Source organism: Coffea arabica, chromosome 10c (assembly GCF_036785885.1).
Source record: "Coffea arabica cultivar ET-39 chromosome 10c, Coffea Arabica ET-39 HiFi, whole genome shotgun sequence".
NCBI classification, from domain to species: domain Eukaryota; kingdom Viridiplantae; phylum Streptophyta; class Magnoliopsida; order Gentianales; family Rubiaceae; genus Coffea; species Coffea arabica.
Window position 1 is genome coordinate 46,377,016 of NC_092329.1, and position 24,533 is coordinate 46,401,548.

Below are 24,533 nucleotides of genomic sequence, written 5' to 3' on the forward strand. Positions count from 1 at the left end.
GTGTACTTAAAAGTTCTTAGGGAATTGCTCAACTTTGCCTTTGATAGAGCTTAGCAGATATGAGTTGTATATGGAAGCTATAATTATCGAATACAAAAATCTCAAACTTAGGAGTAGCTTAGCAGAACTTCTCTCATGGGTTCTTGGTCTTTTACGATTATGAAGTCTTCACATTACCCTTCATCATATTCATAAGCAGATATATAACTATTGCAGATGTGATCTATTCACAAATTGACATGGATTGGAAGCCAATGGAATCAAAATGGAGGCTGCCTGAACATTTCCAACACCACAAAATCTTTCGTCATCTTCATATATGTCAGCAGCCCAATCAAATAAAAAATCTTGTTTAAACAAAAAAGTCAAAATGGTACAGAATGGTGGACAAAAAGCGTTTGATGAAGAACGTCGCAAGAAACGAATGAAATGTTTTGCATATGTTGCAGCCTTCGCTGTATTTCAAACCGATGTTATGCTGGTCTTTGCCGTCGTTGTGATGAAGGTCAGGACCCCTAAATTTCGAGTGAGGTCAGCAACGTTTGAGAATTTCCAGGTTGCAACATTGGTCACAAATGCTTCCTTTCAATACAACAATGAATGCAGAAGTTTCCCTCAAGAATGCAAACTTTGGTCGCTACAAGTACCAAGATAGCACGATTGAATTCTTCTATCAGGATTATAAGGCAGGAGAAGCCGTGGTTCCTAGGGGAAATTATAATTTCAGATCAATCAAAAAAATTCACTGTTCTGGTAGATTTGTCATCTGCCAATGTACCAGGGAATGTACTCGGAAATGATTTGAGTCAACGCGCTTGGATCCGTTGACAAGCCGCGCATTGAAAGGAAGAGTGATACTAATGCTGATGTTCAAGAAGAATAAAACCACCAACGTGAATTGCTCCATGAACCTCAATATCTCCTCTAGGCAGCTCCGGGATTAGGCATGCAAATGATTCATCGAGTACCTTCCTAGTTAGATTATCTTGATAGAATTGTTGTATAGTTATATGTATTACAGAAAATTCTTTTAACTTTTTATTGTTTTGGATGAGCATAGTAGCTTTTGAGTAAATTTTATGTACATTGATAATGTGTACACTATCACGATTAAATACAGGATACATATGCAAAATTTGGATTTTAAATTCAAATTTGAATATATATTCTGCATCCAATTATGAAAGTGTATACATTGTCAGTGTATAGAAGATTAATTCATATATTTTTAGGTATACTTTTGTGAGAAATTAGTGTATTTTATTCTAATTCGTGGTTTTTTTTAAACTGTTTTACTATTCTATGGTTTAATTGTTCAAGTACATTGACACTTTTTTCTTTGTAAAATGCCGTCTACTGTTGAATCCGGTTTCTAATTCTAATTGAAGATTATTCCTATCAATTTTCATTCAGGTATGGCTGAAGGTTACTCCCATTCAAGAAGCAAAAGTATTGTCCAGGACATCGAATTTTCCCCTATGCACTTTCAACTTTTGAAATATAATTTGGGATAATTTTAGAAACCTCCCCTGAGGTTTCTAACAATTTCACTAAGCTCCCCTTAATATTTCAAAATTACACATACCTCCCCTATTGCGGCAAAAGTACTCTATTACCCCTATATAGGATGCTTAATGACTTTTTTTAAAAAAAAAATTTCAAAAATTTCAAGAAAAACTAAAATTGACTTGTTCTATCTCTCTTTCTCTCTCTCACGCTTGCTCCTTTCTAACTTACTCTTTCTTCCATTTCCTTTTTTGCTAAATTCCTACCACCCATTCCTCACTGTCTAATATTCTTCCTCTAATTCACCACCAAATTCTATCTATTATCCCTTGCCCTTATTTATCCCCCTCCTTCCCTTCTTCTTCTTCTTCTTCTTCTTTTATCTCTATTCCCATCTCTTTTTTGCAAATATGATTAGGTTCATCCTTTTTATCCTTTTAATTCTAAGTGTATTGGGTTTGATTTTTCTGCATCTATTTATTTTATCCATTTTTGGTTGATTATGGGTGATAAAACTTAGTGATGCCAAAAGTCAAGAATTTGAGGGATGGATGGGCTTTAGAAATGGGTGGTTGAAAAAAATAGGAGGCTACAAAAAGAGAAAGACGAAAGATCTATGCCACTGATTGTTGATGAAGTGTTAGTTTTGGGTAAAATTTTGAAATTGAGTTTTATCCAGTTTAGCACTAAGTGACGGATTTAATTAACTTGTGTAGTAAATGTAGGGGTTGGGGCCACTGGACATAAATTAGGTTATAGTATTTTAAGTGCTCGAATTATTAGAATTTATTTTGATTTAAATTGGGGTGTTTGCTTGGCTTTTGTGGTGGAGTTGCTTGGAAGAAGGCAATCATCATAGTTGAATTTTTTTCCAAACTTTTATTTTTGGTAGAAAGAGTTGGTGGCTTTGGTGTTGGAAGAAAGGCAATCAACAAAGCTCTTTTATTTTTCCTTTTTATCTTTTTGACAAAAGGGTAGTTTAGGATATTTGAAGAAATTGGTAACCTATTGGGCCTATTTTGAAGCATAAATAGTGAAAGTAGGGGAGTTGAGTGTAATTTTTGAAACCTAAGGTGAGATTCCTGAAATTGGTAGAGACCTCAAGGGAGGTTTCTGAAATTATCCCTTATAATTTAGATATGTACTAAAGTTACCAATTCGAATAATTAGAACATTAAAACTTGAAGGTAATCAAGGAAAGAACAAACGGTATACATAGGGACTATGATAGAAAAATAGCATCCTATCCCTACATTCCATCAATAAGAAACACCAATAGCTAATTAACATGAAGAATTTTGATTAGAACTACATTTTCTTTTTTGATAATAAATGAATCAATGAAATTGCTGAAAATTTTCCAACATAATTTGATTTATATTATAGAAATCTACAATAATAGTAGGATAAATATGCAATAGAAACGATAGATCTGTAACTTAACAGATATAAAGATTTGAAAAATTATGAATAGATATGAAAAATATAAGAAATTCTAATAATCGCTGCAACTTTCCTTTATATATGTTGCAATCATGAGATTTGCTAATTAACTGTTTCAAACTCCAATAACGATACTCATTTGGAAAGAAAAGCTTAGTAGTCTTGGCGGTGAATATGATAGCAATGCATGCGTACCTGAGATGATTCGGGCTTTGGATATGGAAGCAAAGATCTTATTTGATGACTTTAGAGGTCATTGAAGTTGTTTGCATGACTTCTTGTAAATGTTCATCACTTTATTTAACTCTTTAACAGAAGACTTGAGGACTGGGGCAGTAGATTTCTTTCAAAGACTTGCTGTGTTAAGTCCATTCATGGGCTTTATTTTAGGCAATTTATATTTAAATTTTGCCCCATGGCATTCAAATGAAATGCAAAAGGATAAATAAATAAATAAAATAGAGTCGAAACTATTCCGCTCATGTCACTTTTCTACATTTAGTATTGACAAACATGTTTCGAGAGAGCATTTGCAGACAATGGAATTTTAATTAATAAGAAAGTAACATTTGTCTAGAAATTAACAATGACATTTTTTTATCCAATGGCAATATCACACATACTTGGAAGATTAATTATTTAATAGTTCATTATCTTTCTTCACAAGTCAAAATGAGGTGTTCTTGCCAAATAAATACGCTTAACTGTACTCTTCAAATTAAAGTGTCATGTCACATATTTTTTCAATTTGGCCAATTAGGAATGTATACCTTAATATTCATCTCATTATTAGAGGGATAATATGTAAGTTAATACACTTTTATATATTTCCCTGTCTTATATGACTATATTGAAGTTGTTCATCCAATTAAGTTGCGCCACATCATATGCTTTTCACAACTTAATCAATTAACGATATACACGTTAATATTTATCTCTTTATTAATAAATATACAATAAAGGCATAATATTTAATGCGGTGTAGTTCTTATATGTTTGTCTGTCTTCAAGATGAGATTTCTTTTCTTAGAAGATGGAGATGTACATGTAATACACGTCTTCCAAATCCACACATTCCCACAATTATAATTATGGGTCTCCCATAATGGGTTCATACACATATATTCAAACTCATATTTTTTGAAACCCTAAGGCTATGAAAGCTTCGAGTTTTGAAATCTTTTCTTCATTCTTTTTCATATCGAGACTACTGATTGTTGGCATTTATTTGTCCTGGATATAGTATTGAATATGATGACCAAAAAGAGCCAAAAAATAATAATGATGATGATATCAAGTTGGAACAAGCAAATTCTACAGTTGAAGGCAAGTCCAACAGAAATTTTGTTCTACTCCTATCCCCGTTTGAATTGCTATTTTTAAAAATTTTTGTAGAAAATTATATTATAGTAATTTGATATATATAAAATAAAAAAATTGATTGAAAAATGTGAACGTAAATAATCACAATCCAACAAGGTAGGGTCCGTTTGGTCTCTGTTTGGTCTCCCTTTTTTTTTAACTACTTCTGAAAGTATTAAGATGGTCTTTACATTTATTTGGTGAGGATATTGATCAAGCCAATTAACTTGCGTAACAGAATTGCAGATTGAAATACGGAATAACAAGAAGCCAATTAACTTATTAGAATCCGAAATTGTAGTTGATAGATTTGATTCGAAAATATAATCGTAGCAATAGTATATGTAAAACTGAGTCAAAAGGTCTAGTTAGTAGGGGTGTTAATTGGCCTTTTTGATCTGGGCTTTATCAAGCCTAAGCTTGGCTTACAAATTATATGGATTTTTGAGTTTCAGTCTTTTGGGCTTCGAGCTCATATTATAGGGTTCAAATTCATATCACACTATTATATGAGTTTCAGACTCAAATTGAGTTTGCTCCAAACTCATAATTAAATATATAGGATTAAATGCAGAAAACTCCTACAAATTATTGCACTAGTTGCATTTTGTATCCCAAACTATTTTAATAGGCACTTTACGCCCTTAGTCAATTAGAAAATAGTAAGAAAATTAACTCCATCCAAATAATTGGTGAGATGACCAATTTATCCTCCATTGAAAGCCTTGTAAGTGACAAAAATACTTTTTTGGTAGAAAAAATTGTCACCTTAAATGGATTAATTTTCACTTCATAATAAAATTCTAATTGCAAACATATAAAAATAATATATATATATATATATATATATATATATATGATCACTTTGAATGACAACTAAAAAAAAAAGAAGTAGGAAAAAAAAGAAGAAACAGAATAAATTCAATTCAGTAATTGATCTTAATAACCCTATTTTTACTACATATTTCAAGTTAGTCTAGATAAGAAAAGTTTGGTATGAAGGAAAAGTAAATAATTTAGGAGTTTATTGAAATTTCTGAGTCCAATATTTTGTTACTAATATGTGGTTTTCAATTTCGGTTGGTATTACAACTTTATTGCAGTTATTGTTCTAATTTCTTACGAAAATTTTTGGATTCTACTCCAATTTGATTCTTGTAAAGATATCAAGTGAAATTTTGCTGATTATATGAAGTTACGGCATTATGATGCATTGAAGAAAATTGTGAGATTTTAAAATTGCAACAATAATCACTTAATATTTCCATATTTTACCCCTATTTTGACCCCAATAGTCTTAATTCTCATTCAAATCAAAGCAGTATTTTTTTATGTGTTAACAATTAGACTTTTAGATATAAAGTAAAAATTAGTCTATTTAAAGTAGTAATCTTTCCCACCAAAATGGTATTTTGTTACTTATGTTTCTAATGGAGAATAAATTGGTCATTTCAGCAATTACTTGGATGAAATTAATTTTTGAATTATTTTTTAGTGGACCAAGGGTGTAAAGCACCTATTAAAATACTTTAGGGTGTAAAGTGCAACTCGGATAATAGTTCATTGGGGTTTTATACATGTAACCCTTATATATAATATATATTTCATAATTATGAATTTATATAAATTATTGACATGTTATGTCATAATATTGATAATTATAAATTATAGATATTATTTTTTTTACCTCTATAACTATACCCGTATATGGGCTGGACTTTGATCATATTTGAGGTTAATATAATTTAAACTAGGCTAACATTTAGTTTGGGCCTAAGATCTAGATTCAAACTTTGTATAGTCCATTTAAAACTTAGATTTAGTGAGCTTTTTTCAGACCGGATGAACCGAGTTTAGGCTAACCTAACCTATGGTTTTATAGAATTAGAATTGGAATTCTATGAATTGGAATTCCAAGTCATTCCAATTCTTTCGTTTGGGAAATGCATAGAATTGATACGGAATTTATTTGGAATTCCAAATCCTTTGTTTGCATGAGAAAAGAATTCATTATGAATTAGAATTGTTTTCATGAAACATTTGCTTACATAAAATTACTGCGGTGCAGGCTACTGTCTTCCATGCACATTTACCATCCAATTTGTTTCCTTGGTTCATTTGGTCAATAAAATAGGTGCCCATTACACGATCCATTTCAGGAGTCCAAGTGAAATACCCTTTGCCTTTCCCTTTTGACTGAGATGTTGCTTCAGATGCCATATCTGAGGCATATATGCACCAGAAAAACATCACAATGTCATGTTCTTAAGAACATATTTAATAGCTACTGCATTATAGAACTAAAAATGAAAGGCAAATATGCACCTAGTCATGAAAGGCAATCGATCTCTAAACTTAAAAACGTGTTGGGCTGGACATTGATTTCATATCATTGAAGAGTAAATAAAGGGAAACGTCCATCAAAGGTAAACAGAATTCCTGTATTTTAAGTTCTATGACTATGGCTGGACATTCCAATTATCTGCTTATGCTGTCTTCAAACAAAACTAGAAAAAAATGATTTGCCTTAAATGTCGAATGAACTTTCAGTAAGAGAAGGCATCAAGATTCAGAAGTGATATTTATGCCTCAAAGATACCAATTATTTTGTAGAGAGCGTGTTAGTCTCTTTAATGAGTAAGGAGAATTCTACACTTAAAAGAGCCAAAACTCAAATCAATATTCAATTTGCTCTTGTTGAAATTAACCTTCTGGTAATCATTCCTTCCCCCCTCTGAAATTCATCAATGCCACAAACTCGTGAGTTTCCAACAATCCCATGACCACCCATAATTTACTATAGAAGATTCACAGCACCAATTTAACCGAATATATTAAAAAAACCACCTGAAAAATGCAATCCAAACGGAATTGCATGCAGACGACATTTATTTTGAATTAGGCAACATAAAAAATTTATGTAGTTGATTGAGCAGGTCCGATAATGAATAAGATTCAAAAGCAGCTGAATTTAGAAAAGGCGATAAGTGCATCATTCAAGTCTCCCCTAGAAAACTGCACAAGCAATAGTCTACTCAAAACAAAATCAGAAGTACACTGAAAAATTTGTTGCACCATTTCAAAATTATATGAACATGTATGTATGATCAGTTGATAAAGAATACCAAAATATATATATGTGCATCCAATCTATATTCGATTACCTCCCTGAATGTTGAACTCTCTCTCTGGACATCTAAATACTCTTCCAAAACTATTATACTTACAGTTATGAAAATGCATAGCTAGAGTAAGAGTTAATACATCATAGAATCACATGCAGGAATTCGGTGGTGGAGGCCATCGGAATGCGAGTTCATTTATGTTAGCCTCTACTGAGTTTAAGAAGTGGGAGGTTCATGGTGATGCCTTGACCAATGCGAATGTGCAAATGGGGTACCCTTTTTTTTCCACTTTTTCTTTACCTCTTATGAAGTTGGAATATCTGTATTTGGTAACAATGTGTGTCCTCAGGTCATCTTAGAGAGCTAGATTAAGACTTGGAAGTAAATAAAGCACATTTCACAAAATGAAAGACCAGGAAGAAGGGAAAGAGAGAAGTCGCCTTATTGAAGATTCGGGTGATTGCTGACATTTATAAACCAACAACAATTCTGAGTCTGACTAGATAGATAAAGATGCGATATGAAAAAAATAAAATGCCATACCTTCTCTATGTACTTCAACTGCCTTAGAACTTGATCAGTAGGTATCTCCTGAAACATAAGTAAAGGAAAAGGCAATTTAGAAAAGAATAGAAAATGAACAGCTTACTGAACCATATGAGAAGGGAGTTATAAAAGATTTGAGTACAACAACCCCCAGAAACAGCAATAACAAAATACAAAATGAAAAAAATACTTTGCATTGTCTAGGGAATATCTCACTCAACCATCATAAATAATAGGAGCTAAGCTAGTTTAACAATTTAGTAGTTCCATTCAGTTGAAAATCTGTCCAATTCCACCAAGTTTTCTTGATCTTTTTTGTTATAAGTTTGCTTTTTCCACTCCTGCAATATACAAATATTATTCATTTTCATACTAAAAATACAAAAAGTTTCCCTAACAAGTAAATTCCTCAATTTTTCCCATTTTTCATGCTAATTTCAAAAACACATGGAGATGAATATGCATCAGCATCTAATAAAATATTTGACAACTACTTCACCAGCAATTGATTAATCATACAGAGGAGGCAGGGGAATAAACGTATATATTTTGAAAATTTTGTCAAGTAATACAGCTTCTCCACAAACAAGGAAGTGGGAATATATCAGTGAAAGACAAGTGTTACGAGTACAACATTGCAACAAGAAAGCCAATGCTCGTCCCAGGATTTTATGATTATATTTCAGTGGAAATCTGGGAAATTTCAACATCAAAAGAACCCGTACATTTGTATTTCAAATCGCACTTGTCTTACCTTTTGAATCTTAATAATGAATCAAATGCCTTTTAGCTGTCAGGTCCATTAAAAATCTTCCTCTACGCTATCATCACATGCCACCCTGACTCAATTGTTTACAGCTGACAGTTGATCCTCATCAGAAAGACAACAAATAGCATCTGAGAGTCTATCAGTTTCAGGTGAAAATAATAGGAAACAAATTGTTATGCAGATATGCTTACTTCTGAGTGGCGAGAGAGGCGAAGGATGGAGGGAGTGGCCAGAGAAACGGAAGGCAGGGGGAAGACGGTGGTGGGAAAGGGTTGCAGGTGGAAGCGATGGTGGAGAGCAGAGCACCTGCGGCTGAGGAAAAATGGTGAGTTAGATAGAAAGAGAGGGGTGCCGATACCCTTGACCCGATTTTAATTTTTGATCCATATTAGATCCGCGTTTGGACCCGTTTAATTGTGGAATTGAAATTAGAATTCTTTTTTGATCCGGTAAAGAATTCAATTCATAGAATTGGACTCCTATAGAATTCAGATTCAATTCTAATTTTTTGAGGGGAGCAGAATCCAAACAATGGAATTGGAATTAGGTCCCAATTCCAATTCTAAACCCCAATTCTATAGGGAACCAAACGCACCCTAAATAGCTTTAATAGAAATGAAGATCAGCCGACAGAAAAAGTTGTACCTAAGACACCTGGTCCCGAAAATTTATGTTGTGGTTCTCACATTTATTTTTAAACTTTAAAGAGTGAGAAGAAATATTATACTAAACAATTGAGCTCCAAATTTAAAAAAAAAAAAAAAAAAAAAAAGAGCACCAATGGTCCATATATGCTCAAAAAAAAAATTTCTTTTGTCTTTTCAACGTAGAATGATTAAAATTTCAAGGATCAATTTTTCTTACACCATTGGTGTTAAGATTTTATTTTTCTACATTAGTAGGCCTGGATACTTGGCATATTATCTTTATTCAGATTTTAAATTTTTATTTCTGCACACATGATATGCATCTAAATGTTCTTTTGAAAAAAAATTATAATTGAACACTATAAGAAAGATTAGACCAAAGCACATATGCATATAAGTATCAGATTTACACTGCTGAAAAGTCTATCGGCTGGATCCAGAATCCGAATAGTCCACAGTTTAGATTAGTGCTGTTCCTTCTCCATATTTGACCAAATTTTCGAAGTATGAAAAATGTTCTGTTACAGTGTTACTACTATATGATTTAAATGTCTCTTCATTACACTAGGCCCATATATAATAGTATTCAAATTCAAAATTCACATGTTTGTTTGGATAGAAGTTTATTTGGATGATTTATATTTAAGATAATTACTGTAATATTTTTTATAATGTGATATCTGTGAGATAAAAAGATAATTAGAAAAATAAAAAAAAAATTAAAATTTATGAAACAAATTATTTTATTTCAAATCTTCTCGATCCAAACACGAAATATATGCCGCTACAAGTTCATGATTTGTAATAACATGTGTATACATTTGCCTAAAATAAGAAAAAGAAATAATTGTGCATTTCTTCGTCCGATCCATGCCATTATCTGGCACACTTAGGTGCAGGAATCGTTGATGTAACAACATTTAAATAACTTGTATTTCATTGTCAACTACTCGTACAATTTTGTAATAGATATACAATTAATATGTATCAAATCCATGCGAACATCAACTCAATATCACGTCTCTGTTTTAAGTTGTACAAGTAATAAAAATTGAATTACAATTTATCCAAACAGTGTTACACTGTTCAAGAATGTTTTTACTGAGAAAAGGCTCCTGCTTGTCTTAGGTGTATGCAATAAAAACACTAAAATTTTCCATGATATCCCAAATACTATTAAAACCAAAACATGATTTACATGTAGATGACTTGCATGTTTTGAACAAAGATCGAGTCAAATCTTATTCGCTGGAGTTGTACATTCTTTCTTATTACTCGTAATTTAACTTGAAACAAAAAGGGATAAGAAACTTAAAATCGAAGGGAACAAGGATAATATTCAATATTCAGCTTTCTTGACGACAACCCTGAAAGGTACATCACTCAAAGCAAGACGTCTCCTCCCATTCTGCACAAATATCCCAACATCTCTGCAGATGACCTTACAGAAGTTACAAACAGTAGGACAATAAACGAGCTTGTAATCCTGATCATATTTTTCAATCTTGAACCAGTTGCTTATGGTTTCACGGCCTGGATTTCCTTCAATTCCGCCACTGACTATCACGTATTGTGATATATCTGCGTCAAATTCAAGCTTCCAGACAGTTGACTGAACACAAATTGTAGCAGCAAAGAACTTGATGTTCAGATCAGTTGAAACTGGGACCACGCCTTTAGTGGTGTTTACTGGTGTAAACGTTAACGGGAGGCCCCTTTTAACTTCAAACTGCTCCTGGATGACATCAAGAGGGCAAGTTTCGTTGTCGGCGCTGCCAAGAGTTAGGCCGCCACCGCGGCCGCGAATAACCGGCAATATGTAGTAATGGGCTCCGACGATGACCTCTTTTCCGTCTATGTCACGAACGGCATTACTGGCTGGTCGAGCAGCTGAAGAGGGGGATGAGGTGAAAAGAAGAAATGAGAGGAAGAAAGGTAGTAGCGTTTCCTTCATTTCTCTGCTGTATGTCTAGTGTGTTTGAAGTTGGAAGATTTATGAGAAATATGAAATATTGGAGTATGAGAAATATTGGAGTTGATAGGGATCTAGGGTTAATATGTTTTTCCGCTGATAAACGTTATTGACTTTGGAGGTGTCCCTACTAGTCTATGACACAAGGTTGAGGACTTTTGGTACGTAAGAAAATTTCGTTTAGATTTTTTCATTAAATAAATATACAATAATGATTTGATGTAAGAGAAATAAAAAAATAATTTAAAAAATATAATATTAAAAAATAAATTTTTAAAAAAAATTTGTAATCTAAACAAGACAAATCGATGAACATTGAAGGAAAGAAGACACGTTGAGTTGGGCTTTGTCCAATCATATTATGTTGTTGTATTTTTTGCATGATTTAATTAAATTATATAATTTTGTTGTTAGTGTAAATTATCTTAACCGTGATCATGAAACAACAACTTGTGTAAGCATACACTAAATTACTAGTAAAAAAGAGATAACCGAACAAAATTGGATCTACCCAAAGCTGCCTTTGAAGTTTGAATTGAGTATAGTCAATCAACACTTATTCATGATAGTAGTCAACCACTCTATTAATTGCTTTCTTTTATCTGACTGGCATATCTATTTATTATCTTATCCTGGTGTACATCTGTAGAGGAATTACTCACTAGAATTAGATTTAAAAATATGAGGGTTCTCTACAATCCTACCTTGTGATTGATTCTAGAGTCAGAGTAAGGTTGGTGATGGGAATTATGGAAATTGAATTGTTCTAAATTTTGATTGTTAAGTTTGAATGAGAGAAATTATTTTCAAAGTGGGCATAACTGCATAAGTGTTATTATGATTCTACAGGTTGCAGTGCTCACGTATACTTCTATTGTCTTTGATAATGCAGGTACTTTGTTTTTTTTATAAAATATTATAATTTCGTTGAAATCTCTACTAGTAGTAGAAATTACATTATTAACTATATATAGATATCAAAAAATAGATTTGAGAAGAATGCATACTACAAATCCAAAGAATGGGTAAAAATTAAAATAAAATAATTATAACTTCAAGAATATTTTTGCATGCTTTCAATCGTCAGATCTACTGATTAATTAGCACAAATTCAAATATCATGGTAAAATCTGCTGTATAGAGTCAAAAAATTCCAAATCTAGTAATCAAAACTTAAAAAGAAAACCTAGATCTAATATTTAAAAAAAATGGAAAAACTATTGAAAACTCTCACTATGAATCCTCGGAGAGAAGAAAAAGCCGGTACAGTATTTGAATATCGCCCTTGATCCATCTGGGCATCTAACGTGGTTTGTTTACATGTTTGTGGGGTAGGTGTGACTGGATTGGGAATCTTGTGTGGAGGAAACAGTCTTTGAAGAAAATATTTCACTTTTTTTTTTATTTGACGCAAAACAGAATCAAGTTTACTAACAGGATGAGAGGTGGACTCTACATTTTGGTAGAACACTAAGGCTTATACACAGAACCAAAAGAAAAAATAAATAAATAAAGAATGCTTGACAAGAAAGGCTCAGTAACAGTTTTGATCCAGAAAAAATTTGTGTCAATACTTTTCCTCCGATGAATCAGACACTTTTTTTTTATTTTTCATTTTTTGATAATCAAATCATTCATTCATAAAAAAATAAGTTGTTACATCTTTCTAACATGCCAAAGTGGTGGTATCATCACAAAATACAGAATAGAGCAGAAAACTAGATAGAACCTGTCCTTTCATGTCAATTTGATTTTGCCCAATTTATCAGGCATTTAAACTGCAAGTTTTACCAAACTGCAAAGTGCAAATCTCTCCTTTTTGTAAAAATTTTAGAAATATGTAATATCACGAGACCTTGAATGTAAATCTTGTACCAACCTTCAACTGCGGGTAATGAACATTTTTTTTTTTACTTCTTCAATAACCTAAAAATTTTAGCGTGGTTAACAAAGGTGAGAGATGAATTTGATCCAAATAGACCAAGGCCCAAAAGAAAGGATCACGGAGCCTGCCTATAAAATCGAATAACTCAAAGTGGGTAGACCCAACTGTACCACCCCAGATCCATAGAAAGGGTCAACAGGCGTAGTTCCTATTCTTCTTGTTTGTTAAAACTATACGCGTTATGTGTTTGAAAAGTTACCGTATCATCGTGGTCATACATTTTTGGACATTGGACAATTTTTTGTGGGGAAAAATGCACTTTTCATCCTCAAAGTTTGGGGAGTTGACCAATTTCATCCTCAAAGTTTAACTCTAAATACATTTCATCTTCAAAGTTCTGTAATTTTGACCAATTAAGGACAATTGATGGGAATTAGAGGACAATCAAACATTGGGACGGAACTTCGCACGTGAGAAGCATGATTCATCAGATCCAACTTTATACCCAACATAACCGGGTCAAATCGAATGGCCACTTTTTCTAACGGACAAAAATGCACAAAATAGCAAAAGGAAAAAAGCTCCTGTCTTCTCCTTCTTTCTTCTCCATTCTCAGCCCTAAAAGTTTTTTTGGCCAATCGTTTCATCCACTTTTTGAGCATCTGCTGGCAAGAAGGAGGGCATAGACGGCATCCGTGGAGCATTTTAGGTGAAGAAAAAAATGGCATTGCGGAAGAAAGAGCTCCACATTTGTCCACCCCCAAATTACGGTATTTATACCCAAAATCAACAACTACATTGCATAAAAATATGTGTTTTTTTGGAGAAGGAAACTTGATATGTGGTCCCTTGTGTTTGTACTTTTTGCCCACTACAATTTACGGCAATTTTTTTTCCAGATCTGGCCATTTGCATGAGGTATAAATAAATCAAAAAATTTGTCTTGGTTTGATTATTATAGTGTGAATGTGGTCGCTTATGTCTGATGATAGTTGCCGCTTGACTATAAATTTGTGGTGAGAGTGATTAATAAACAATAATACTTGGTATATTTTGCCAGCCATGTGTATCTGCCCATATGTATGGAAAAAGTGTTAAAGTGGTCCTTGTTTGGTAGTTTTTGTGTGGGTCAACAGTTTGTTGTGCTGAAATGATGAAGTCTTTTTTTTTTTCCTGAAGAGTCTGATCTATATTATTTTCTTTAACCAGAAACGGGCAGCACATTTATTACATTAAGATATCACCATGGAGGCCTCATTTCATATACTCCTGACCCCCATTACGAAGGTGGAGATTTGTGTGTTTTTGACTATATTGAGAGTATAGATCTAAGTGTTTTTGAAGTAGATAGATTAACTGAGAGTGCTGGTGTATATGGTCATAAGGTGTACTATGGTTGGGAGAATAACACCTTTAGGAGGATAGACAGCAGTAAGGAGTTGAATGGTTATGTTAAGGGAGAGGTTGGACCAACTAAGGAAGTTAACTTATATCTTGAAGTATCTTTTCATGAAATTCTAGTGCAACAACTTGGTTATGATCCGAATGAGGTAGATGAGACAGAAAATGAACTCCAAAATGGTGATGGTAACAATAATATTAGGGATGAAGGTCAAGGAAGGTGTGCTACTAATAATTGTGATAATGATTCCAACGCAAGTGATGAGACTTTTTTTTCAGCTATTGATTCAGATTATGAAATAGGTGATGATGCTGATGATGGTATATTTCATGATAATGTTGACAAAAATGCTGAATGGTTGGGAGTAGACAATCACAGGAAAAAAATGTGGTTCCTGATCCTTTGAATGAAACAGAGAAGGTTCCTGATTCTGATGAAACAGAACAGGTTCCTGATTCTGAATTTGATTTTGAAAGCATTCATGAGTCTGATGATGAAGAGTCTAAATTGAGGTCTCGTACTTTTGATCCTAAGCATATTGACAATCCAAAATTAGAGATGTACATGTCCTTTACAAGTCTGAAACTTTTCAAAACTGTTGTACATAATTATAGTGCGAAACAAGGCAGACCTTATAAGTTTGTGAAAATAGATAGATTGAGGGTGAGGGCTAGATGCAGAAATAGTGAATGTAATTGGGTTATATATGCTAGAAAATTAAGTGGGGATGGAACTATTCAAACAAGAACATTTGAAGATAATCACACATGTGGTTTTACATATGATAACCCTCTTGTGCATTCTGGATGGGTAGCTAAAAAGTACTGTGAAGAGTTTAGGTGTAATCCTAAATTAGATTTGGAGCATTTTAGGAAGATAATAATGAAAGAAAATAGGTACTCTTTCACAAAAAATCAAACATATAGGACAAGGAGAAAAGCAATGAAAATTGTTTAGGGCAGTGAAAAAGACCAGTACAGCAAATTAGGAGTTTATATGCATGAAATTCGAAGATCTAACCCTGGTAGCACTATTATAATGAAAACTGTTGATGGCTTTAGAGACTCAAAAACAGGGAAAGGCAGATTTGAGATGCTTGTTAGGAGAATATTAGTATTCTTGTAGATAATAAGTTAGTAAGGGTATTCTTGTAAATAGTTGGTTAGGTTTGTACTCCTATAAATACTAGCTGGTCACTCATAATACGGTGATTAGATGTTTTCCTCCCAAAATACCTGTTCACATGGTATCAGAGCAAGAGTCCTAGGGTTCAGGTTAAACATCTAGCAAAAATACTGTTCACGCCGTTACTGTTCACGGCGCACTGTTCACGCCGTTATTGTTCACGGCGCACTGTTCACGCGTACTATTCGTCTTGAGTTTTGACCCTTTCTTGGGTTTGGAGTGCTATTCGCTATGACTGAAAGTTTATCAAAAGGTATTGTGACGTCCACTAATATTATGCCAATGGTGATGCCTCAAATCACAAATTGGAAGTTGAATGATACCAATTATCAACAGTGGTCAAAAGCTGTTAAGATTTATCTGACAGACTTAGGAATGCAACGTTATCTCACATATGACTCCCCTACGGAGGACAGCAAGAAACTAATGTGGATTCAAGAGGATGCCCAAATTCTTGGAGCAATATGGAATTCTATGGAACCACGAATTGCTTACATGTGTTCTCATTGTGAGACAACAAAAGAAGTTTGGGATTATGTCCGGTTATTATATTGCAGTAATCTCTCACGGATGTATGATATTTCTTTGGAGTATTTTCAGTTGCAACAAGATAACAAGATAGTAACTGAATACTTTGCTGATCTTAAGCGAGTCTCAGAGGAATTAAATGCTGTAATGCCTCTCTCAAGTGATATCACGGTTATGCAGAGGCAAAGAGAACAAATGCTTGTGCTCAAATTCCTGGCTGGTCTCAAACCAGAATTTGAACCAATCAAATCTCAAATTTTAGCAGGTGAACAATTACCATCCTTTGCAGAGGCGTATGCTCGGGTCTTACGTTCTGCATCTAAGGACAATGCACAGGGTGATGTTGCTCTAATTAATGACAAATCTGCTTTAATTGCTAACAACAATCGGACAGAGCAACTTAATTTTGGACGTGGCTCTCGTGGAGGAAGAAGTAGAGGAGGTCGTGGGGGTCGTGGAGGTCGAGGCACCCGTGAGTGCAATCATTGTGGTTTAAAGAATCACACTCGTGATACTTGTTGGAATTTAAATGGAAAACCACCTCGGTTTGTCAATACGGTTACCACTGACCAAACTGAATCAAGTTCTTTAGCACAAGGGTCCCAGAAGACAGTTACCATATCTGAGGAAGATTATGTCAAATTTCTGCAGTACCAAACTGCAAATCACGCACCTCTTCCCTCCACTTCTGTAGCACAAAAAGGTAATGCTATGGCTTGTCTCTCCACATCATCTAATTTTGACTCATGGATCATTGATTCCGGAGCTACTGATCATATGTCAGGTACCTCTAGAAATTTTTCTAATTTTCAAGAGTCTACTTCCTTCCCTCATGTTACTTTAGCTGGTGGATCTACAACTAAAATTAAAGGACTAGGCACTGTAGAAATTAACTCATCTCTTCCGCTGCCTTCTGTTCTTTACGTTCCCAGTTTGCCTTTTAATCTAATGTCCGTTAGTAAGTTTACTAAATCTCTACAGTGTTCAGTTATTTTTTCTCCTGATTTTGTTGTCATTCAGGATTTGAAGACAAAGAGGACGATTGGTGGAGGACATGAGCATAATGGTCTTTATTTTCTCAACTCTAATGGTCCGATTGCGTGCCCTGCTACTGTTTCTCCGCTTGAAATTCACTGTCGTTTGGGTCATCCGTCTCTACACAATTTGAAGAAGTTAGTCCCTACCTTGAGTCAGTTGTCTTCATTAGAATGTGAGTCTTGTCAATTAGGAAAGCATCATCGTGTTTCGTTTGCCCCTAGGGTCAATAAACGGGTTTCGGAACCCTTTTTGTTAGTTCATTCTGATATTTGGGGTCCTAGTCGAGTCACTTCAAAGTTAGGTTTTAAATATTTTGTAATCTTTATTGATGATTTTTTCAGAGTTACATGGTTTTATTTAATGAAAAATCGTTCAGAACTATATTCCATTTTTTGTGCATTTGTTACAGAAATAAAAACTCAATTTGGTGTGCCTGTACGTATACTTCGTAGTGATAATGCGAAAGAATATTTTTCCACTCCTTTTGATACCTTTATGCCTAAGTCTGGTATTCTTCATCAGTCATCTTGTCCTCACACTCCACAACAGAATGGAGTTGCTGAAAGGAAAATTGGACATTTAATCGAAGTTGCTCGGACACTTTTGTTGCACATGAATGTGCCCAAACAATTTTGGAGTGATGCAGTTTTAACTGCATGTTATTTAATTAATCGCATGCCATCCGATATTCTTGGAGGCCAACTACCTCACTCCATTCTTTTTCCTCAGGACCCTATATTTAAATTGCCTCCTCGTATTTTTGGTTGTGTGTGTTTTGTTCATCAGCTTGCTCTCGGGGTGGATAAATTAGATTTTCGTGCCATTAAGTGTATTTTCTTAGGATACGCACGAGCGCAAAAGGGGTATAGATGTTACAGTCCAGTTTTCAATCGTTTTTTCACTTGTGCTGATGTTACTTTCTTTGAATCCACTCCTTATTTTATGAAGCAAGGTATGTCTTGTGAATTAGACCAGTGTTCCTCTTTTCCTCCTCCTGTTTTACCAGTCTCTTCATCTTTATTACCTGAGTTATCGGGTTCACCAGATTCCACCACTCGATTATCTCGTCCTAATCTTCAAATTTATTCTCGTCGTTCCATGGTTGAGAAAACTCCTGATATGCTACGCACTTCACCAATTACCTCTCAATCTTCAGATTCAGGTATGACACCCTCCTGTGAGTCAGATCTTCCTATTGCTTTACGTAAGGGTAAGAGACATTGTACTTCTCATCCTATTTCTAATTTTGTCTCTTATTCTCGTCTCTCTCCGTCATATTCTTCTTTTGTTGCATCTCTTGATTCGGTATCCATTCCTAAGTCTATTACTCATGCTCTCAATGATCCTGGTTGGAGGTTAGCTATGCAGGAAGAGATGCTTGCTTTGGAGAAAAATGGTACTTGGGATCTTGTCCCTTTTCCGTCTGGTAAGTCGGTTGTTGGTTGTAAATGGGTGTACACTATAAAAGTACAACCTAATGGTTCTATTGATAGGTTGAAGGCTCGTCTAGTAGCTAAAGGATTTGCTCAGGTGTATGGAATCGATTACTTCGAAACATTTTCTCCTGTTGCAAAGATTACTTCTGTTCGTCTTTTTATCTCTTTGGCAGCAACTTATAATTGGCCATTGCATCAGTTAGATGTGAAAAATGCATTTCTGCATGGAGATTTGGAAGAAGAGGTATATATGGAACAACCTCCTGGATTTGTTGTTCAAGGGGAGAATCCGCGATTGGTTTGTCGTTTGAAAAAATCCTTATATGGATTGAAGCAGTCTCCAAGGGCTTGGTTTGGCCGGTTTAGTAGTGTTGTCATGGAGTTCGGTCTAACAAGATGTGGAGTAGATCACTCTGTATTTTATCGGCATTTGAATGCTGGTAAAATTTTATTGGTTGTTTATGTGAATGATATTGTGATTACAGGTGATGATGTTGTGGGGATCTAGAAACTTAAATCCAATCTGCAGGCAAACTTTCAGACAAAGGATTTAGGTCATCTACAGTATTTTCTGAGTATTGAGGTAGCTCGGTTTAAATATGGGATTTATTTATGTCAAAAGAAATATGTACTCGATATGTTGAGTGAAATTGGGATGTTAGGTTGCCGACCTGTGGATAATCCTATGGATCCCAATGTGAAACTAGAAAGAGATCAAGGTGCATTACTTGATGATCCTAAATAATATCGAAAACTTGTGGGTAAATTAAATTATCTCACTGTAACGAGACCTGACATTTCGTTTGCAGTGAGTGTTGTGAGTCAATTTCTTGATACTCCTCGTACTAGTCATTGGGATTCTGTTATACGGATTCTCAGGTATCTTAAGAGTGCTCCTGGAAAAGGATTGCTGTATCAAAATCATGGACACACTGATATTGAAGGATATAGTGATGCCGATTGGGCTGGTTCTGCCTCAAATCGAAGATCGACCACAGGATATTGTGTGTTTGTTGGTGGTAATTTAGTGTCGTGGAAGAGTAAGAAGCAAACAGTTGTATCCAGATCAAGTGCAGAATCTGAATACCGCGCTATGGCTCACACTGTGTGTGAGTTGGTTTGGTTGAAAAGCATGTTACTTGAACTTGGATTTGAGCATAAACAGCCTATGAATTTAGTGTGTGATAATCAGGCAGTTGTCCATATTGCGTCTAATCCAGTGTTTCATGAAAAGACAAAACATATTGAAGTTGATTGTCACTTCATTCGAGAGAAATTGCTTGACGGAGTCATCAAGACATCTCATGTACCGTCTGTAGATCAATTGACTGATTTGTTTACCAAGAGTTTAGGGGGCTCTAGGGTATAATACATTTGTGACAAGTTGGATGCTTATGATATATATGCTCCAACTTGAGGGGGAGTGTTAGGAGAATATTAGTATTCTTGTAGATAATAAGTTAGTAAGGGTATTCTTGTAAATAGTTGGTTAGGTTTGTACTTCTATAAATACTAGCTGGTCACTCATAATACGGTGATTAGATGTTTTCCTTCCAAGATACCTGTTCACAAGGCTGTACATCTGTTTTGCTGGAGTGAAGCATGGTTTTCTAACTGGATGTAGACAATTTATTAGAGTAGATAGTATTTTTTTGAAAGGATCAGTAGGAGGAGTTTTGCTAGCAGCTGTTGGAGTTGATGCCAATAATGGCATTTTCCAATAGCATATGCTGCAGCAGAGGGTGAAAGTAAGGACTCATGGTGCTGGTTCTTCAAACTATTAAAAGAAGATTTGAAAGTTGAAAAGGATTATGAGTGGACAATAATGAGTGACAAACAAAAAAGTCTAATTGAAGCATGTGATATGATTTTTCCAAATGCAGCCCATAGATTTTGTGTGAAACACTTGCACAATAACTTTTCATCTGTTGGTTTCAAAGGAGAAGGTTTGAGGAGAGCGTTATGGACTATTGTCAAAGCAACAATACCAGCCCAATTCATTAGCAGAATGGAAGCAATGGCTGAAATTGATATAGAGGCAGCCAAGTGATTTGATGACAAACCACCAAGTCAATGAAGCAGAGCTTATTTTAGCACTCATCCTAAATGTGCTATGTTATTGAATAATATCTGTGAGTGCTTCAACAGCAAAATTCTTGATGCTAGGGAGAAGCCAATAATTGATGCTCCGTTTGAATTAGCTGTTTTTGAGGTTATTTTTCAAAAACAGCATTGTAGAATTTCATTTTTAAAATACAAGTCCGTTTGGATTAGTTGTTTTTAGGGTTGTTTTTCAAAAACTATACGAAAGACTTTACTGTAGATGTTTTTTGGATTATTTTTAGAGGTATTTTTAAAACATATTTTTGAGTATTTTTATAATTTATAATTTTTATATTTTTATATTTATATACATTTAAGCATTTATCATACATTTATAAATATTTATAAATATATATTTATATAAAAATATAAAAATATATTATATTATATATAATACATAATATAAATATATTTATAAATGTATATTATTATAAATGTATAAATTATAAATGAATATTATATAAATGTATAAATTATAAATTATATATATATATATTTATGCATTTAAAATACATTTATAAATGTATAAGTGTATATTATTATAAATGTATGAATTATAAATGAATATTATATAAATGTACAAATTAATATATTATAAATATATATTAATATTATGTATAAATGTATTATAATTAATGTAAATGTATAAATGTAAAATTAATATTAAGTATATTAATATAAATATATAAATATATTATAAATGTATTATATTATATATAATACATAATATAAATGTATATTATAAATATGCATTAATATATATATTATGTATAAATGTACATTTATATAAATGTATATAAATATTTAATATATATAAATATATAAAAATATTTTTTAAATAAAATAAATTATTTATAATATGTACAAATAAATATTTAATATATATAATATACATTAATATTAATTATAAATATTATAATATTATAAATATGGTGTTTATATAATATTTCAATTTGTAATATTTATTGTATATTTCATTATATGAATATTTATATAATATATAAATATATAATATATAATTTTCAATTTGTATAATATACATAATATTGTATATATATAATATAATATACATAATATACATTTATACATTATTACATATTATCTATATTATATATTATACATAACATTATTATACATTATTATACACAATAATGTACATAATAATATTATACATTAACAATGTATACATTATAATATAATGTACATAATATATTATGTATAAATATTTATACATTTATGTATACAATATTGCATATTAAGTATATTATATTATGTATATTATATTATATTATGTATAATATACCATATTATGTATAATATTAATGTATATAAATATATATAATATATAAATATATAAATATATAATTTTGATTTGTATATTTCAATTTATATTAATATAATATATATATAATATACATAATTGAAATATACATTTGGAGTTGTTTTTGATATAATGTTTGGATATACTGTTTTTAGAGTTATTTTGAAAATACACATTTACTGTAACATTTGGAATGTGAAAAATAGTTTTTCAAATACAGAAGCAAAAACAAGGAATTCAAACGGACCCTGAAATGTTTGAAGCAATACGATTGTACATGATGCAGAGAATGCAAAAAAAAATAGGGATCTGACCAAAGAGAAGTGGCAGACTTATCCTTACTGCCCCAGAATTCTTCACATTATGCAGAAAAATATAGATAGAACACCTGACTATTTTCCATTCAAGTCAAATGATGATCTTTATGAAGTCAGTTGCCCATATGGTGACCAATATGTAGTGAACATCAAGGAGCAAACATGCTCTTGCAGAAAATGGGAACTAACAGGTATTCCCTGTCCCCATGCCATTGCTGCATTGTGGATGGCTAAAAAGAATCCTCTACTATATATTTCAAAATGGTATACAGTGGAGACATATATGAAGTGCTACGAAGGATCAGTGTGTCCCATGAATGGAGAAAGTGAATGGAGGCTTACTAATGTTGGTGAAGGTCCTTTGCCACCCTTATATAGGAGAGCACCTGGAAGGCCTAAGAAGCCGAGAAGAAGAAGTGTAGAGGAGGTTCAACAAGCCAAGGAAAAAACTAAGAAGAAAGTGACAAGAGTGGGATAGATTAACAAGTGTAGATACTGTCATCAAGCAACATAATATGAGGTGCTACAAGCTTCTCAAAGATGCTCAAGATCCTGCAGTTGCAGAAACTGATATTCGTTCAAGCCAAGTTGCTGCTTCTACCAACAATCTAGCTAGTCAAGACGGAAAAAAAGTTGTAAGTTGTTTTGATAACTTGTTACAACTATCTTTGCTATTTGGTATATAAATGACATGTTTTCCTTTTAAACTGTAGGGAACAAAGAAAACCAAGAAGCCTGCTGCTGGGTCTTCAAATAAAACAGTAGAAAAACCTGCTACATCTTTTGATTTTTGTCTTTATGCAATTTGACTTTTGCTACCTCACTGTTTTGTGCAGAAGAGACATAGACGTACAAGAAGAGTTGCAACTGCAGTTTGTAATGATGATTCAAACACTGAACATCCACAGGATGCTGAGCCACTGGTTGACATTGACATAACATCCTCTGCCCCAAATCAAGTAGACCAAGATATGTACGAAGTGTTTGGGCTGTCAAGATCTCAAGTGAAATATAGCACCAAGGAAGCCAGAACACAAACTAATTAACAAGTACAGATGCCCTTTAGGATTAGAGATGTTCATATGCATGTTGTTGCTGCTGCCAAGGCAAATTTAAGTGTTCCTAGTTCATCTAGATCGAAGGGAATGGATAAACTACTGTGATAGGAGAAACAACATGTTGAATTTTCTTCAAGCCAAGTTGCTGTTTTTGTAATTAGTGAATGACTTTTGTTGTTTCAACTTTTGCCTTGCCTAGTAATTATGGAAGTGCAAGCTGTAATGTGATAGCTGGCTTTATTTCATTTATGGACCCATGTTCAACAACAGTCATGTAGTTTGCTTTATTTCATTTGGAATGCACTTTAATTGTATTGAAGTTATGATATACATATATGGCAGCTATTTTCATGTTCATCTGTTTGTATTATTTGCATTTATTTTTCAATTTGGTTTATCGGTACATGTTGGACAATCTTGGTTTATCAGCTTAGTTGCTAGCTTGGTTTATTTGCATTTGTTTTCCAGCGTGGTTTATTTGCATTTGTTTGTATTATCAGTTCATGTGGTTTATCAGTTCATGGCCATTTTATATATATGATATGAACAACACTTTGACAAGGACCATTTTCTTACACTCAACGCATAGCTTTACAAACAAAATAAATTGCAGAGTTCATAAATTGCATTGTTGCCAAATACATTTCCCTTCCTAAATCCCACATTTTACATAAATTACAGAGTTCATTTGGAACCTTTGTACAAACAAAATAAGTCCCTTTCTATACCCTGCAATTGGATATTACTTCATAGGAAAAAATGCAACTCTCGTTCCAACAACAAACACAGCCAGCTTCAAAATGTTCTTCTGCAATTTTAGCAAAATCTCTCCAGTGTTAGCAGCAACTTGCCTCCCTTTACTTTTCCCTCGCCTTTACTGCTCCAACTCA

General features: G+C 33.3%; 3 protein-coding genes and 1 long non-coding RNA gene across 5 annotated transcripts; 2 read left to right on the plus strand and 2 right to left on the minus strand.

Moving 5' to 3' along the window:
• Positions 1-6,264: 6,264 nt before the first annotated feature.
• Positions 6,265-9,193, minus strand: LOC113713544 (uncharacterized). 2 transcript variants are annotated; one of them, XR_003453565.2, is made up of 4 exons: positions 8,943-9,193; positions 8,737-8,879; positions 7,980-8,027; positions 6,265-6,533 (listed from the first exon to the last, which is right to left on the minus strand). It is a non-coding gene; the product is annotated as an uncharacterized lncRNA (long non-coding RNA). The 2 variants fall into 2 exon arrangements; XR_011822673.1 differs by having other exon boundaries at positions 8,737-9,188.
• A 1,421-nt stretch (positions 9,194-10,614) lies between these two features.
• LOC113713777 (kunitz trypsin inhibitor 5-like) lies at positions 10,615-11,454 on the minus strand. Its single transcript, XM_027237566.2, has one exon. It carries the CDS (start codon positions 11,350-11,352, stop codon positions 10,738-10,740), a length of 615 nt encoding a protein of 204 aa, XP_027093367.1. The 5' UTR covers positions 11,353-11,454; the 3' UTR covers positions 10,615-10,737.
• Positions 11,455-16,283: 4,829 nt separating this feature from the next.
• On the plus strand, positions 16,284-17,703 carry LOC140016284 (uncharacterized). The gene is made up of 2 exons (XM_072069806.1): positions 16,284-17,154; positions 17,391-17,703. The coding sequence occupies exons 1-2, from the start codon at positions 16,317-16,319 to the stop codon at positions 17,426-17,428; spliced, it is 876 nt and encodes a 291-aa protein (XP_071925907.1). The 5' UTR covers positions 16,284-16,316; the 3' UTR covers positions 17,429-17,703.
• Positions 17,704-18,362: 659 nt separating this feature from the next.
• LOC140015958 (uncharacterized) lies at positions 18,363-23,063 on the plus strand. Its single transcript, XM_072068793.1, has 5 exons — positions 18,363-18,618; positions 18,769-18,834; positions 20,569-20,890; positions 20,993-21,056; positions 22,638-23,063. The coding sequence occupies exons 1-5, from the start codon at positions 18,363-18,365 to the stop codon at positions 23,061-23,063; spliced, it is 1,134 nt and encodes a 377-aa protein (XP_071924894.1).
• Positions 23,064-24,533: the final 1,470 nt, after the last annotated feature.